At 35.9% G+C, this 17,095-nt stretch overlaps 1 protein-coding gene across 2 annotated transcripts in view; it reads left to right on the top strand.

Moving 5' to 3' along the window:
- LOC127868000 (netrin-1-like) overlaps positions 1-2,706 on the top strand; it is a 44,953-nt gene extending 42,247 nt beyond the window's left edge. For both annotated transcript variants that reach the window (XM_052409548.1, XM_052409547.1), the window contains exon 6: positions 305-2,706. In XM_052409548.1, the coding sequence (XP_052265508.1) occupies positions 305-654 (350 nt within the window). In that variant the 3' untranslated portion in view covers positions 655-2,706. The remainder of the gene's footprint in view (positions 1-304) is intronic.
- The last annotated feature ends 14,389 nt before the right edge of the window (positions 2,707-17,095 follow it).

The following is a 17,095-nucleotide window of genomic DNA, read 5'->3' as shown; positions in this document are numbered from 1 at the left end:
CGAAACTTAACCCATGTATGCCTAGCGTCTAGAAAAAAGGCCTTGGCAAACAGCGTAGACCCAGATAAGACGCCGCATGATGCGGCGTCTCATCAGGGTCTGTGCTGTTTGCTTAAAGGAATTTCTGTAAGAAATATTCTAAATATAGAAATACATATTCTAGATATCCCTAATTTTGGAAATAAATTGATTCAATTAAGAAGGATGGGAGAGTTCACTAGGCATAAATGGGTTAACGCACATGCATGAAGTCCCGTTTTCCCAGAGTCTAAAAATGTATAACACGTTGTTGCCAACCTTGCAGCAATCCATGCCGAGGTGGTGGCCAAGCAGGATGTCGGCGAGTTCGTTAAGTTCACTATTAACGTGCTGAAGCTCTACAAGCAAGCGCCGGACAAGAATCTAAACCGTCGCGGAGAGACCGTACTTTGGGTACCGAAGGTCGACCTGCAATGCAATTGTCCGCGAATACAGCTGAAGGAAAAATACATGATCGTTGGGAACATTCGTCCCAATGAGACCAGGCCGGGCTTTGTAGCAGACAGACGAACGATTGTGAAGAAATGGCGTAATAAGTGGCAGAACAAGCTGCGAGATTTCCAGAAAAATGAGGCTAGGGGAAATTGCCGGCAAGTTGGGTACGATGATGACTGAGTATGAATCGGCGTTGGACTACTTTTTGCGCGTAGTACTTAGTGTTTAGATACTTTAACAAATAATTTTCAAATACCTCATTTTCCGTGATAATGTACGTAGACCATTATATGAGGAGATTCTTTTGTGTACAGCCATGTCGCTTCCACGAAATTTTACTTTTGACGTTGGCGCTTAAATTGTAGTTGCTGGTCAAGGTGCGTGGTGCGACTAACGCTTGTTCATGATGCGACTTTGTAATACTCATCAGTCGCACGTGTATATGTGATGTTTTATCCAGGATACACAAACTACAATGTGTCGATTATCGCAAAACAAACAGTGAACTTGAAAAGTTAACATATAACGATGAGAATCGTTTAGCGAGAGTGTAAATTAAGACGTAATGCGAATGTCACGTGGACGCCGAGAAAGAGTGCGCGGTGATTTCGGAAAGTTCATTCAGCTCGTGGGGAAAAGTGATGCGGGAATTGTTTTCATGTATGAAAGGGACATATTGAAACCGTGTGTGAAGAACACTTTGAGTCTGCAAATCAAGCACATAATTTTTCCTGATAAATTGAGCGATTGTTATGACGCTTGTTCTGACGTCATTGATACAAGTGATTGATTTTGGTTCAAGGACGTCACTAAGAATACTTTTAGTAGATATTATACATCAGTTAATATTATTAGCATTATCGCAATGGTAAAATATTGCACATACATTATGGGATACGAATTAAGGATGCTTTCAGTCGTTAATTCAAGATTCAATATGAAACTAGCTCCCGAATATTAACTAGGCACTTACCTTTACGCATGAATATATTTAAGAATGAAAATAAGTTTCCGTACTAGAAGCGATTTTTAGCAAGTGAGGCGTACCTTACTAGTTCAACGTTATGGTCTCATTAATTTATTATAAATCGTACACGAACAAAACAAAAAGCAAAAATAGGTAACAGTTCATGCATACAATTCATGCTTATTGAGTACACGAGTGCCACGTCAATCTTTTCGAGCTATCATTATAAATCAATGAAAAATCCATGCTAATATTACGTTCTTCCGGTTAATGTAGAGTTATTCATATTACATCCATTCGATTCTTTGGTATATTTGGCCAGTAATAAACCCGAACAGTTGTTATTTTCTATGTACGAATATTTTGCATGCTTATTGACATCCAATGAATGTATTATACACAATAATAGAAGAATACGTATATCATGTGTATCACGTATGTCTGGCAATATTAAGCCGACCTGTTTGTATACAAAACAGTTTAAACATGACAGTTTTCATGTAATTCTATGTTAATACATGCTAAATTATACTTATTTAAGAGTCATATTTTCGATTCATTCACGTTTATATTGTTGTAAATCCATTTGAATTGTTTAATGCTAACATAATTTTCAAAGTTACCAAGTTCATTAAATAGACATTAACGTTCGTTATTTAATTGCATTATGTAAATCGAAGGCAGACTTTTTGAATCTTGAAAATCTAATTAACACATATTAGTATATATTTCACTGACTTAATAACTACTCAATTTTGCCCGATTGTGGTTGTTTCAGATTCAGTTTATTTGCCAAATATTAGAGCATATCAATTAAATAAAGATCATGTAATCTTCTTTATTGCCATGAATGTATCGTGATGTTTTAATATGTTGGAAATGCACATATTTTATGTTATAATCATATAACAATCAAATGAACGATTCTTGCTGATAAATGCATTACATAGTTTTTTTTATATTTTAAAATTCATTTAAATGTCAGTAATTTTTGCAAGTCAATACCTAGAAATAGATGGTTCCGTTTAATGCTCCGATTGTATCTAGAATTTAACAAAAAGCAACATATGATTCACTTTTCCCTTTCACATCTTAAGACTTAAGTTCTCTGCGTCTTGTTATTTCATTGCCTCATAAACTTATTATCACTTCAAGACTGTATTGGTTCATTCAACATGCTTTATTCCCTTTTGTCATGTCATGCCCGTCATGTGTATAAAGATTCACGTTGATTTGTCTGTCGTTATTAAATTTAGAAAACAAAACGTCGTATTTTGTGCATATTGCATTCCAGTCTATGAGAATATGATCGGCATAGGGACCGTGCAGATCGCTCGACTTTTTCATTGGTTTAAAGCAATGGTCACACTTTCCATATATATGAGCCTCGCTCTGATATGGTGAAGCTTATATCACTGTATTGTCATTGCAAATAACCTAGGTTTGAACCGTTTAAAACGAAAACGGAATTTAATCCATTAGCGCAAAGGGTCCGCACAGGTTAATGTGTTACGACACTGCACTGAGCGCTGTTTTCCCAGAACGATACTAATATATCAATTATAAATATTCGTGGCATTTAGCCACAATTTTTACAATACTATTTAAGGCGGCGTCTAGGTATTAAGGCGATTCGTGTATAATCTTTATGCCATTCTCAGCACGTTTGGGTACGTGTTGCAACATACATAGTGATTGCTACGCTAGCCCTACGGCAAAATACGAAAACCCATGTAAACTTGTAAGCTAATTGTTATATATAAACACGATGGGCGACTATTATGGCTGACTTCTCCAATCACGTTCTGGCGAGTTGGCGGGTCTCTAGGGCGACAACGTGCCAGAACGATAAAAAATTACCGCAAACAAATGACAAAACAAAGTACTAAGGTTTGAAACGAAAACGTGTTGTGTTTTCGCCCCTGAAGCCGGCAAACATGCCAGAACGACATTCAGAGGCGCCATCACGACAAAATAAACGAAAGTCAAAGATCGATTTTTATATATCGTATTTTCGTTCTCGTGTGTCGTCGGGTTTGAGTTGGCAAAAAACACACGCTTTCGTACTAAACAGCAGTACTTTTATTTGTTGTTTTTGAGGGTATATTTGTCCGTTTTGTCGCTCTTCAGACCAACAAACACGCCAGAACGATTTAGCAGAAATCATCCACGATAGACGACGACACTGCAACGATAAGGTCGCGTTGCCTGCACAATTGTGTCTTGTTATGAGAAAACTGGGCATAATGCATGTGCGTAAAGTGCCGTCCCAGATTAGCCTGTGCAGTCCGCACAGGCTAATCAGGGACGACACTGTCCGCTTAAACTAGATTTTCGGTAAAAAGGGACTTCCTTTAAACGAAAAGTACCATTGAAGCGGAAAGTGTCGTCCCTGGGACGACACTTCACGCACATGCATTATGCCCAGTTTTCTCAGAACAAGACACAATTAATCGTACTGCTGATTCAAATCCACCACGGTTGCGTACGTTATGCCTCGGTCACACTGTCACGAATCAGAGCTACGAACGAGCTACGAATACTTTTCGGCACAGTTCGTAGCTATTCTTACTGAACCGTGGCTCTCCGTACTTGATCCGTGATCAGTCGTAGTAGTTTTTGGATGTCCGTAGCAACTCTTGACAAATTTTGAACATGTTCAAAAAATTGCTACGAATTTATCGACCGAAGCGTATCCGTAGCAGTCCGTACTAAACCTTACTGATCCGTACTAGTTCGTAACGACACCGTAGTCGTCCGTACCTTTTCGTAGGCCCAAAGATTTTCAAGGACTTCTACGGATTGATACGAAGAACTACGGAGCGGTACGGGAGCGGTACGGTTACGCTACGTATAAGCTACGATTATTCCACGGATATACTACGGAAAGCCACGGTTCTAGTACGTTGTACTACGGATAGGCAGAAATTTGCACGATCTTGTACAATGTACTACATTTCAGCACGAAACAGTACGGACGTATACGGTCCACTACAATAAATTGCTACTGAAAAACATCATTGAAATTAAAGCAACCGTACTTGCATTTGTTAAGTTCACAATCATGAACCGCAAGCAAATTGCGTTTGCGATAAATTTGTTACACTTGGATATTGATATGGCACAAAATGCATAGGCCGTAGTCGAGCTGCTTGACGATATGCACAGAGGAAATAATGATTCAATATCGTATTACTAGTATAGCTTTGTGCTAAAAATTACATCTTTTGAAAATATTAGAATTTGAACTTACTAGTAATACATTTTGTTTTATTTGCAGGTAAGTGTCTGCCCCATTTGCCTTCTGAATCTTTCTCTTACTTTTACGCGATTTAATAATTGTTAAATTAATAGCCGACATAATAAAATACAAAATTAATTATACTTTCCTAAGCATGATCTATATTTGAACATCAATAATTACATACTTTATCAGGTCAGAGAAGAAAAAGGAGGTGGTGGATAAGAGACTGGCTTTTAAAACGACCCGCTCTCGGCCAATACGAGACTTTGATGGCCGAACTGATGGCTGAAGATCCGGCGGCTTTTAGAAACTTCACCAGAATCGGGCCTGATATGTTCCATGAGCTGTTACAGGTCGTTGGTCCCAGGATCACGAAGAACCACACCTGGTTCAAACAGTCCATCAATCCAGATTTGAAGTTGGCAATTACCTCAAGGTTCTTGGCCACCGGGGACAGTTACCGTACATTGATGTATGGGTTTCGTGATGCACACATTACGATATGTAGTATTGTACGGGACATTTGTGATGGCATAGTTTCAGCATATGCTTGGGATGTTATCCAGACTCCTACTAAGCCTGAGGAGTGGAAGGCCATAGCCAATCAGTTCGCGGCTAAATGGCAATTTCCACACGCCATTGGAGCTCTAGATGGAAAGCATGTAGCCATACGATGTCCCAAGAACGGTGGCTCATTATACTATAACTATAAAGGTTACAATTCTGTTGTGCTGACGGCCCTGGTGGACGCCGATTACCAATTCATATGGGTAAATATTGGATCGCAAGGAGGATGTTCCGACGAACAAATCTGGAATCAAAGCGACCTCAAGTTGGCAATCGAAAGTGGGTTGATTGTCATGTCGGAAGCAACACCTCTTCCAGGTGACGACAGTCCAATAGATACTATATCATCGCAGATGATGCATTTGCCATTAGGACATGGCTCATGAAGCCATTCTCACGACGAGGCCTTGAGAAGGACGAGCGAATTTTTAACTATCTCCTTTCTGCCGCTTGGATGTTCTCTTTTTTGGAGGCGTTTTGTGTATGACAATACAAGAGGCTGAGGGCGCAATGTTCAATCGTGGTTCGTTCCTACCTGTCCGTACCAGTCCGTCGCAATTCCCACTGCTTCGTAGCGGACCGTTCTAGTTCGTACTAACCCGTACTAGACCGTAGCGGATCCGTAGTTAGATCGTACTGATTCGCGTAGCATCGTACTTAATCGTACCAGAACTTAGCGGATTCGTAGTAGCAGTCCGTACCTTTCCTTGTTCGTTTTCCAATATTTAGATGTTTGAGTCGTCGAAATACGTACTCACATCGTTGTGCTCCGTACTGAAATCGTAGCGGCCTACGAATTTGGACAATTTCGTTGTCATTCGTAGCCGATTGAATCGTAGCTCATTCGTAGCTCTGATTCGTGACAGTGTGACCGAGGCATTAGTGTAACGACTATGCAGATGCACACCATGATACATGTATCGCATCCTTACTAAAGATAATTATTTGTGATTTGTATATCGTGATTGGCCTATAGGTTAACACATGTATCTTTAAATGACGATTGCTTCAAAAAAAGATACTGTATCTCCATTCTTACGTTTACACTTACGTATAATAAAGCAAATGCGAGTGTTTGTACTTTGAACACAAAGATGCATGACTTGACTTATTTAGCTTAAGATTACGCCGACATTTTTATTAATATTAATACAATAAACTGCAAATAACTTTATAAATAATGTTCAGTAACAGTTGAATTATTGCGTCTTATATGCTCTTGCGTACCCTTTGAGGTGGTACACACATGTATGTTGAAATTTGCAATAATTGAATTATCTTTAACCCATTTATGCCTAGCGTCTAGGAAAAAGGCCTTTGCAAACAGCGTAGACCCAGATGAGACGCCGCATGATGCTAAAAGGAATTTCTGTAAGAAATATTATAAATATGGAAATAAATATACTAGACATCCCTCATTTTGGAAATAAATTGATCCAATTAAGAAGAATGGGAGAGTCCACTAGGCATAAATCGGTTAAGTTTATAACCGAATGACACATATTTCTTCGCGCGTACTGGTTTGTTTTAATATTAAAACATATCGCGATCTTTGTTTATACGAATAGTACCAATAATGCGTATTTCATAAACAAAATTAGTGATCTGAAGAAATTGAAATGTTGTCGGCGAATACCGCATTTATATTGACAAAGAACGGACCTCCAGAAGTACGATATCCCGCTAGCATGAAACACATCCTCCACCTATTTAAAACTTCCCGTCATGTATATAAGAATGAGTGAATAAATACGAGCCCTTGTCTAAATTTGTTCTAAAAACTCTAACCAACAGCTACCATATAAAATGTGATATCGTGTGTATTTTTCTTAAACACATGGTTATATTAGTTGCGTTCTGGGAAAAAATGGCTCAATACATGTCCGGACTGCACAGGCTAATATAGGACGAAACTTTACGCATTTGCATTGAGCCCATTATTACCAGATCGATATATATAGATATCACCGCAACTATGAGGAAGACGTATTGGAACAACAGACAGACTTCAGCGACGTCAGTCATTCAGGAATCCTTTATTTCGATTGACGGCTTATTAATGCAATCCGCCGCCCGCCCGCCAATTAACAACTGGATGAGGTTGTAGCATTTTGACACGAGCGGAAGTGCCCTGGCGCGAGCAATAATATCCGCGTGCCACTGTGTATGTTGTTGTCAATGGAGAACAAGGGAATAGAACGATTTGATAGCTTACCCATATGTTCCTTTCGTGAGGCTGCGTCAGATTGTGGCAACGACTTGTTTGATGTTGCTTACTAACACTTATCAAGTTGAAGAATGTGAGTGCATATTGCAAATCAAATAAGAACTAAATACATCGTCGAATGTCCACATTACATATATAATAACATTATATGGAACGCCATAACCGCCTTAAAGGGATCTTTTTACGTTTTGGTAAATTGACAAAATTGAAAAAAGTTGTTTCAGATTCGCAAATTTTCGTTTTAGTTACGATATTTGTGAGGAAACAGTAATACTGAACATTTACCATGGTCTAATATAGCCATTATATGCATCTTTTGACGATTTAAAAACCTGAAAATTATAAAGCGTTGCAACGCGAAACGATTGAATAATTTGGAGAGTTCTGTTGTTGTCGTTTAATTTTGTGAAACTACGAAGATTGCTTATATAAAGTATAAAATATGTCTACCCTGCATGCTTGGCAGGACTCTGGGGTCACTGGTTCGAGCCCTGCTGCGGGCTACTTTTTTTTCCTTTTTTTAAATTTTATTCTTGATTTTTTACTGGAGCTTTTTATATCCAATGTTTACATTTATCAATATAAAGCTTTAAATGACAAACTTCAAAACATGCCAAAATCTGTGAAAAGGCCCCTTTAACATGACAAAGTATATTACATGACTATCTTTATCAGTATATGATGTTGATTTTACATTATATGATGTTACTTTGGCATTATACGTCAATAGTAAATGATAGTATGATGATAATTTACCACAATATGATGATAACGGTCCATTATATAATGCTAATTGTTCATTATATGATGCTCACTTTACATTATATAATGATTACTGTCCATTATATGCTGCTAATTGTACAGTATATGATGCTTATTGTACATTATATGATTCTCACTCTACATTATATGATGCTCACTCTCAATTATATGATTCTCACTCTACATTATATGATGCTCACTCTCAATTATATGATGCTCATTGTACATAATATGATGCTCACTCTCCCTTATATGATGCTCACTCTCCATTATAAAAAGCTCACTCTCAATTATATGGTGCTCACTCTCAATTATATGATGCTCACTCTCAATTATATGATGCTCACTCTCAATTATATGATCCTCATTGTTATTATATGATGTGCAAAAGTTATTATACAATGGTCGAACGTAGAACAAGTGTATTTCTCGGCAAAGTGAATCATTACTGTACTAGTAGCGCGAGCAAGCACATGCTTTTTATCAAGCGCCTCAGTTCTCCTATATATAATACATGAATATATAAGGGGAGGATTCTATGTAAAAAAGATGGTCGAGACGTATTTTTAAATATTACTAAACACCAATATAAATGTATCATTGATCTAAGATTTAAATTCGCGGCATGATGTTTATATTATCCTGTCACATGCCTTTAAATCAGCCCGATAACCAGGTAACCTAATATCCCAAAAGATATTAGGCTAGATGACCACGTGACCTCGAATATCCGTCAGTTGCTCTCCGCGCATGCGCACGCCTGTACTATTTTCTATTAATAAAATATACTTGTTTTCAATTTAAAAAAAACTACAAAATACATGCAAAGCACTGTTTGTTTAAACATTATTATTTTAACAGCATAATTTCGTCTTTGTGTATTGAATTAATAACGATTGACTCGATTTTTGTCTTGTTTAACAAGATGGAAGCTAGCCTAAGCGTTTTGCATGACGTGACGTAACAATGTTTTTGCTCGCGCGTGTTTTTTTCCCATATTAAATATTTAAACACAAAATACTCGAAAACTAGATATTTTAGAAACATTTCAACGAATGTGACAGGATAAATAGAATAATAGGTTGGTGACGTGGATGGAGAATGGTTATCTGGCTCGTCGTAGGATCTTATCGGGTTCGCCTTCCGCACACCCGATAACTTCCTCCGACTTGCCAGATAAACATTCTCCATCAACGTCACCAACCTATTATTCTCTATTTAGCCGTCTAATGAACATGTGCATATCTGCACGTTTGCCTCCCTGTGTTGTTAGCTAACTAAAGAAGCATGGCCGTCCGCAAAACGGTCGAAAAAGTGTTGCAATAAATTGGCCTCCATGCACTGTTAGCATTTTTTGTTGGCTAGAGAATCGAGTTTGAATCGTTGACACACTTGTCAGACAATGAACTCGGTCAGCCACATGTATCTATTCTATCTATTAAAACTTTCACATCACCATGGAAATTTAGCCTTTACAATAACAATTCATCAACATGGAAATTAAAAAAGCCTCCAGTCCCCCAATCATTGTTTGAATATTGGTCATCCTAAATTAGAATCTGAGCATTGCATAATAATAAATAATGAGCATACAATAAAGAACTAGCACCAGAATATAGCAAACGGACCGGACATCATAATCAATCATACATTGAACAATGAGCATTATATCATGGACAGTGAGCATCATATAATGGGCAATAATATTAATATAATGGACAATTGGCATAATATAATAGACTGTGATCATCGTATAATGGACATTGGGCATCATATTATGGAGAGTGAGCATCATATAATGGACGATGGGCATCGTATAATTGAGAGTGAGCATCGTATAATTGAGAGTGAGCATCGTATAATTGAGAGTGTGCATCATATAATTGATAGTGAGCATCATATAACGGACCGTGAGCACCACATGATGGACCGTGAGCACCACATGATGGACCGTGAGCATCATATAATTGAGAGTGAGCATCATATAATTGAGAGTGAGCACCACATGATGGACCGTGAGCATCATATAATTGAGAGTGAGCATCATATAATTGAGAGTGAGCATCATATAATTGAGAGTGAGCATCATATATTTGAGAGTGAGCATCATATAATGGAAAGTGAGCATCATATAATTGAGAGTGAGCATCATATAATTGAGAGTGAGCGTCATATAACGGACCGTGAGCACCACATGATGGACCGTGAGCATCATATAATTGAGAGTGAGCATCATATAATGGAAAATGAGCATCATATAATGGAAAATGAGCATCATATAATTGAGAGTGTGCATCATATAATTGAGAGTGAGCATCATATAATGGAAAATGAGCATCATATAATTGAGAGTGTGCATCATATAATTGAGAGTGAGCATCATATAACGGACCGTGAGCACCACATGATGGACCGTGAGCACCACATGATGGACCGTGAGCATCATATAATTGAGAGTGAGCATCATATAATTGAGAGTGAGCATCATATAATTGAGAGTGAGCATCATATAATTGAGAGTGAGCATCATATAATTGAGAGTGAGCGTCATATAACGGACCGTGAGCACCACATGATGGACCGTGAGCATCATATAATTGAGAGTGAGCATCATATAATTGAGAGTGAGCATCATATAATGGAAAATGAGCATCATATAATTGAGAGTGTGCATCATAGATTGGAAAATGAGCATCATATAATTGAGAGTAAGCAGCATATAATAATCATAGCATGGACCGTGAGCATCATAAAATATACTACTACTACTACTACTACTACTACTACTACTACTACTACTACTACTACTACTACTACTACTACTACTACTACTACTACTACTACTACTACTACTACTACTACCACTACCACTACTTCTACTGCTACTGCTACTGCTACTACTGCTGCTACTGCTGCTACTGCTGCTACTGCTGCTACTGCTACTACTGCTGCTACTGCTGCTACTGCTGATACTGCTTCTACTGCTGTTACTGCTGCTACTACTGCTACTGCTGCTACTGCTGCTACTGCTGCTACTACTGCTTTTGCTGCTGCTGCTGCTACTGCTGCAACTGCTTCTACCTGCTGCTACTGGTGCTACTGCTGCTCTTGCTGCTACTGCTGCTACTGCTGCTACTGCTGCTACTGCTGCTACTGTTGTACTATAGACGATAAAACAAATAAAGCATCAATAGTAGATTTACCTTTTCTCAATCCAAATTGGGCATAAGATAGAATACAATTTTCCTCACAATAGGTATAAATTCGTCTATTTAATATAGCTGTGATTATTTTTGATAAGCAAGTAACTAAAGTTATACCACGATAGTTGTTAATATTATTTTTATCTCCCTTTTTATGCAGAGGTATAATAACACCCTCACCCTAATTACTTGGAAAAAATCCGCTTTCTAATATTTTATAAAATATATCACATACGTGAGAGGACAAAATATCCATAGATTCAATTAAATACTCATTTAGCAGAAAATCATTCCCATGGGCTTTCCTTCGCTTCAATGATTTTACGGCTTCTAAAATTTCATTGACGGCTATTGGCTGATCCAAACTGTCATCAGCATCATCACAACAATCAAAATTGTGAGTTGAGGCAAGATCCTCAGACTCGGTATTAACATTTCGAGATATATCGTTTGCTAGTTCAGAAAAGTATTTAAAAAAAAGAGTCTAAAGACAATTTATGATAAACAACATTTTTGCTTTTAGAATATTTCCAAAACTCTTTTGGTTTAGACAATCTCAACTTTTCAATTCCCTTAATTTGTTGTAATTTATAACAATTTCGCTTTTTTTAACTATAAGGTTATATCTCTTTTTTATACATAATTGCACTATATGTGCAGATGATTTATAATGGTTGAAATTACACAATGTATCAATATACAACTACATTAAGCGTTCACAACCAAGGTCAAACCATGGCTTATCATCTACATTTTTGGTTTGCTTAAACGAGACAATTTTAGTAATTGTAGCATCCTTACGAAATAAAGGATCTGTAACATCATGTATAATTGATGTAAACTCAGTCAACATATAATCTATTGCTGATCTGTTTTTCAAATATACTTAACTTATTACATTATTCAAAGCAGGTAGTTTTGTAATAAGACAAGATCTGTAATTATTTGTCAGTTCTGCTGACCATTAATGAATAACAAAGCTTTCGCTTTTATCTATACAATTTTCAATAACAGTGTTACAATGTAAACTAAAAGAAATAGGACAGTGATCACTCTACACATTAAATCATGAACCATAAAGTCGCTTAGCTTTGCAAAATTACAAGGTATAGTTAATAAATAATCTATAACGGACGACCAAACAGGCTGTATGCATTTTCTACTCAGCCATTATACATATGTCGGTTGACCGACTCTCTTATGTTCCGATTAAATGAAGCGGTCGGTAGGTGTTTGAGAGAAATTATCTTATATGAACATGTCAACGAATATTTTTGATGGCTTTTCAAGATAAGTATATTCGGACTGTATTTCATAACTTATCTTGTTTGACATCTTAAAGTATATACCTATAGCAGGTATGTGCATTTATACACATACCTGACCTATAGGCAGTCACGTTTTGATTTGCACCGTGATAACCGTGGTACATTTTAATGTAAACTTAATTACGTTCTCTTATTATTTGGTAAATATTTAAATTAAGATTCTATAGTTTTATTTAAACCATTGTTATCTCTATAATTAAACAACTATAACATTCTATTCTTTATAATTAAACATCTTTAAATAATCTCCAAAATTCAAGAATCTTATTTATGAAATTATGGTTGTTGTGATAAGAGATTTATTAATAATTTTCTACAATTATTAATTTATAAATACCAACTACATTACAAATAATAATAATAATAATAATAATAATAATAATAATAATAATAATAATAATAATAATAATAATAATAATAATAATAATAATAATAATAATGATAACAACAACAGCAATAATAATAATAATAATAATAATAATAATAATAATAATAATAATAATAATAATAATAATAATAATAATAACTATAATAATAACTTCAACTTATTTATTACAGAATAGTCGAATTCGGAAAATTTACGATATAATCAGAAGGAATGTTGTTAAAATTTAAATTGTATACTTTAAACGCCGTCAATAATCACATGCTGCGAAAACAGTCCCCAGAAGTTATATAGTTGCAATTAACGACGGTAATGCCAAAGGGATTTCATCCAGCTTTTAGGAAAGCATTATATCTTTGGTAACTATTTGTTTATGATTATGTTCAGGCCCGTACCCAGGCCATGGGCCCAGGGGCCCGGGCCCCCCCAGCTGGCTGTCGAACTATGATTTTTTTTAATAATCGGCCCACTGCAATTTTTTCTCTCGTGCAAGGGCCCACAGTACACTTTCCCTCAAAACAAAAGAGCAGCTATGTTTTATTGTCCCTGATAAACAAGGGGATTAACGCTCGCCAATCGAGATAAGCCTCTAGGCAATGTTTTCTTATCGCCTTGTAAACACATCCCCGATCAGTCTCCCATTGTGATCATGAATGCTTCATCTATCGATGGTTGATGTAACATGTATTTTGATATGTGCAGCGAATGGAAGCAACTGCAACTCGTAGACTATGGTCTGATAATTGCCGACGCAAGTTTTTTTTCCTTCTTTGAGAAGGCCCTAGACGTATTTTCCCCTTCTAAAAGTTTAATTGTTTTTTTTTTAACCTTTTATTGGGAATTTTTAGGTCTCAATATATACTTTTTGCATTGAGAATTGGGCCCTGAATTTGAACCGGAACAAAAACACTGACAAAGGTATTAAAACTGAGTATTTATAATTTTTGAAAGGAAATCACTGAAAAAGACTACGATGAGATAGTTAACATGTTTGTTTAAAAGAAAAACAGATTCATAAATTTGCGGAGCAACAGATAAGAATTTGGCAGAATTCAGTACTTAAAATAATTGAGTACCGAGAATCGAGTAATATCAACCTATTAATGGCTCATTGGTAAAAAAATGAAAATTGAAACAACAAATCGATCTCATTATATAAGTTAACCTGATCCAGTGTAGAAAAATATTGTATAATTAAATTATCTCTCTCCTTGAATTTGTTTGAAAACAGTAAAATATGTTAAATTGATTATTAAAGACTTTCATTATTCGCCAAAAATTAGGCGTTTCGCGCAATTGTTTTCCTCAAAAATGGCAAGGTCTTTCCCAAAAAATCAGATATAAAAAAGCCTGTGACGTTATTGATTTGTGAAAAAATGGTGGAAGCAATACGAGAGTTGATGTGGATAATCGTCAGTTTAAACCTGTAAGTTTCGGAAATCTAAAGCTTTTAATATTGTTGTGAATTCACACCAATGTTTAAAGCTTAAGACTTCCGAAATGTGCTGATTTACTTGTTATTTTCCATTAATTCATATCACAAAATACGTTTTTAATAAGCATTAAAATTTACCTTGCAAAGTGCCAAATTAAAAAAAGTACATATATAGGGAGGGGGGACCCCTCCCAAACCCTCCCCGGTTGGGCCCCCCCAGTAAAAAAATCCTGGGTACGGCCCTGATGTTATCTCAATGAGTATTTAAAAAAAATCAGCAAAATTGGCACTATCTGGTGTATGTAGTTTTCAAGAAAAGTAATAATAAATGAAGGACAAAACGCGTATAGACATCAATCCAAACAGAATACACGGCTCGATGATTTTTTTAGATAAGCTTTAAAGCGGCACTTCACGATTTTGTCAAATATTTATGAATTTATATAAAATGTGTAAAAATAAATATTAAACATATATTTTTATGTATATTGTGGGAGCAGTGGTCTAATGGTAGGACGCTGGCTTAGGGATCGAGAGGTCCCGGGTTCGAATCCCACTGGAATTTCCTTGAGCCACATCTGCTCCTCTCCACCCAGGTGTATAAATGGGTACATGTGAGGGAAATAAGCCAATGTGTCGTGGCTGCATACTGCGCCAATATGTTAACGGACGACCCAGTGATTAGGGACAAAATGTAAAGAGCCTTTGAACGCACATCTCGAGTATGAAAGGGCGCTATATAAATGTGGTATAATATATATATATATATATCGAAATCGAAAATGTCTGTACAGTCGAATTCGTCAACATGTATATCATGCATGTACGATGTGAATCTGAATTTAGTTTTACGGATCATTTTAATTTCCTGCAACGATATCTGTTCAAACGCCACACGAACACTAATTTCGATCCTAATAAAAAGACGAATGCTTCGGTTATTGTAGGAAAATGTGCACGCAATATCTTCGTCACAGTCGGATCGTGGCGCTAATTTGTATTTGCTGAATTTTATGAAATTCGTCTTCAATGTATAATTTGTCTTGCCTATTTTGTCTTAATGTAACATATTTTTATCAATATATTACAATTTAACACATATACAAATCGTGCAGTCCCGCTTTTATTTTCAGTTTGTTTGGTAAATCACAGAATTGTAATGAGGTTCGTAGTGTCACGAGTTTTGTTCTGATATGATTTGTACCTGAATTTGTTGAGCATAAATTAATATGATGTAAAAACTTAAAATGAATTTAAATGGCAACGTCAGTCAAATGTTACTTATATAAAAAGAAAGAAAACAGTGTATGGTTAGGATTGATTGATATTAACAGCGTTTTCTGTGATAAATTTATAATAAAAGAGAAATATTTGCTTTTAGACTAAACGTAAACGGGTACACTTTATCAATCCTGTAGCATTCACGTAGACAAATAGACGGGTTTCCAAGCGACAAAGAAGCGTGTCAAGGTTTTCATATCAGCTGGCCTAATGTACACGTTATCTGCAGCTGTAGCCGATTGATTGACCAGTCGCCAAATTATCGATCGCTCCGCCCACACAGTCACGTGGTATAGTGATTGGAAAACTCCGACAAGCAGATCGCAATGATGGCGGATAAGGCTGGTGAAATCGTATATTTTGTAATGATGTATCAGGCTATTTTCTACAATATAAACTGTTAAAGCCGCAAAATAAAATAAACTGCTTTGTAAAACTTTAATACAATCAAATACGCTGTAGAGAGAAATTGCGTAATCAAAATAAATGATTAAACGAAAGACTGACTATCAGAAACGTTTCATATACATATATAGGGAGCTGAATAAAGATCCCTTGTAAAAATGAACATTTATTTTATTATAATCTTGGATTTGTATTAAACAGTCTTAGGGCCATTTATATATAATTGTTTTGATGAATATATTAAGTATCCAATCCAAATGACACATCTATATCATTATGAATGAGTGTGTTTTTTCCGTTTATTAAAATGTATAGAGCTCTGTTTTATTGTTTTATTTTCAAAAAAATACCAATTCTCTTTATTTAGATATAAATCAAATTTTGAGTTAAACCATATTTGTATATATGCCTAATTTCGTGGTTTAATTGACAGATGGCCTGATATGCATTTGTATATCATCTTTTTTAATACGAACCAGTTACAGTTCACTCTCGACAAATGAAATGTTGGTTTTCCAACACAATATTTAAATTAATAATTTATGAATGTTTCCGTTGTTTATAATCCACAGAAAATAAATATGTTATTGGGAGTAATTAAACAGTTTTCTTTTCTTGTGTACAGTATTTAACAATGCCTCAATGTTCCTACATTCTAATGAACATATACTGTTATTTATTAATTATCGACAATTACGCCGAGATTATTAAAAAAACCCGTGTTGCAATTATTTGTTTGCCCAAACTGCTTAATAATATTGTGCATCAAACGGTTAAACACGTTTTAAAGAACGCACAACTGTTGTATTAATATTTT

This window comes from Dreissena polymorpha, chromosome 2 (genome assembly GCF_020536995.1).
Source record: "Dreissena polymorpha isolate Duluth1 chromosome 2, UMN_Dpol_1.0, whole genome shotgun sequence".
NCBI classification, from domain to species: Eukaryota; Metazoa; Mollusca; class Bivalvia; order Myida; family Dreissenidae; genus Dreissena; species Dreissena polymorpha.
This window is presented reverse-complemented; position numbering and strand designations above follow the sequence as displayed.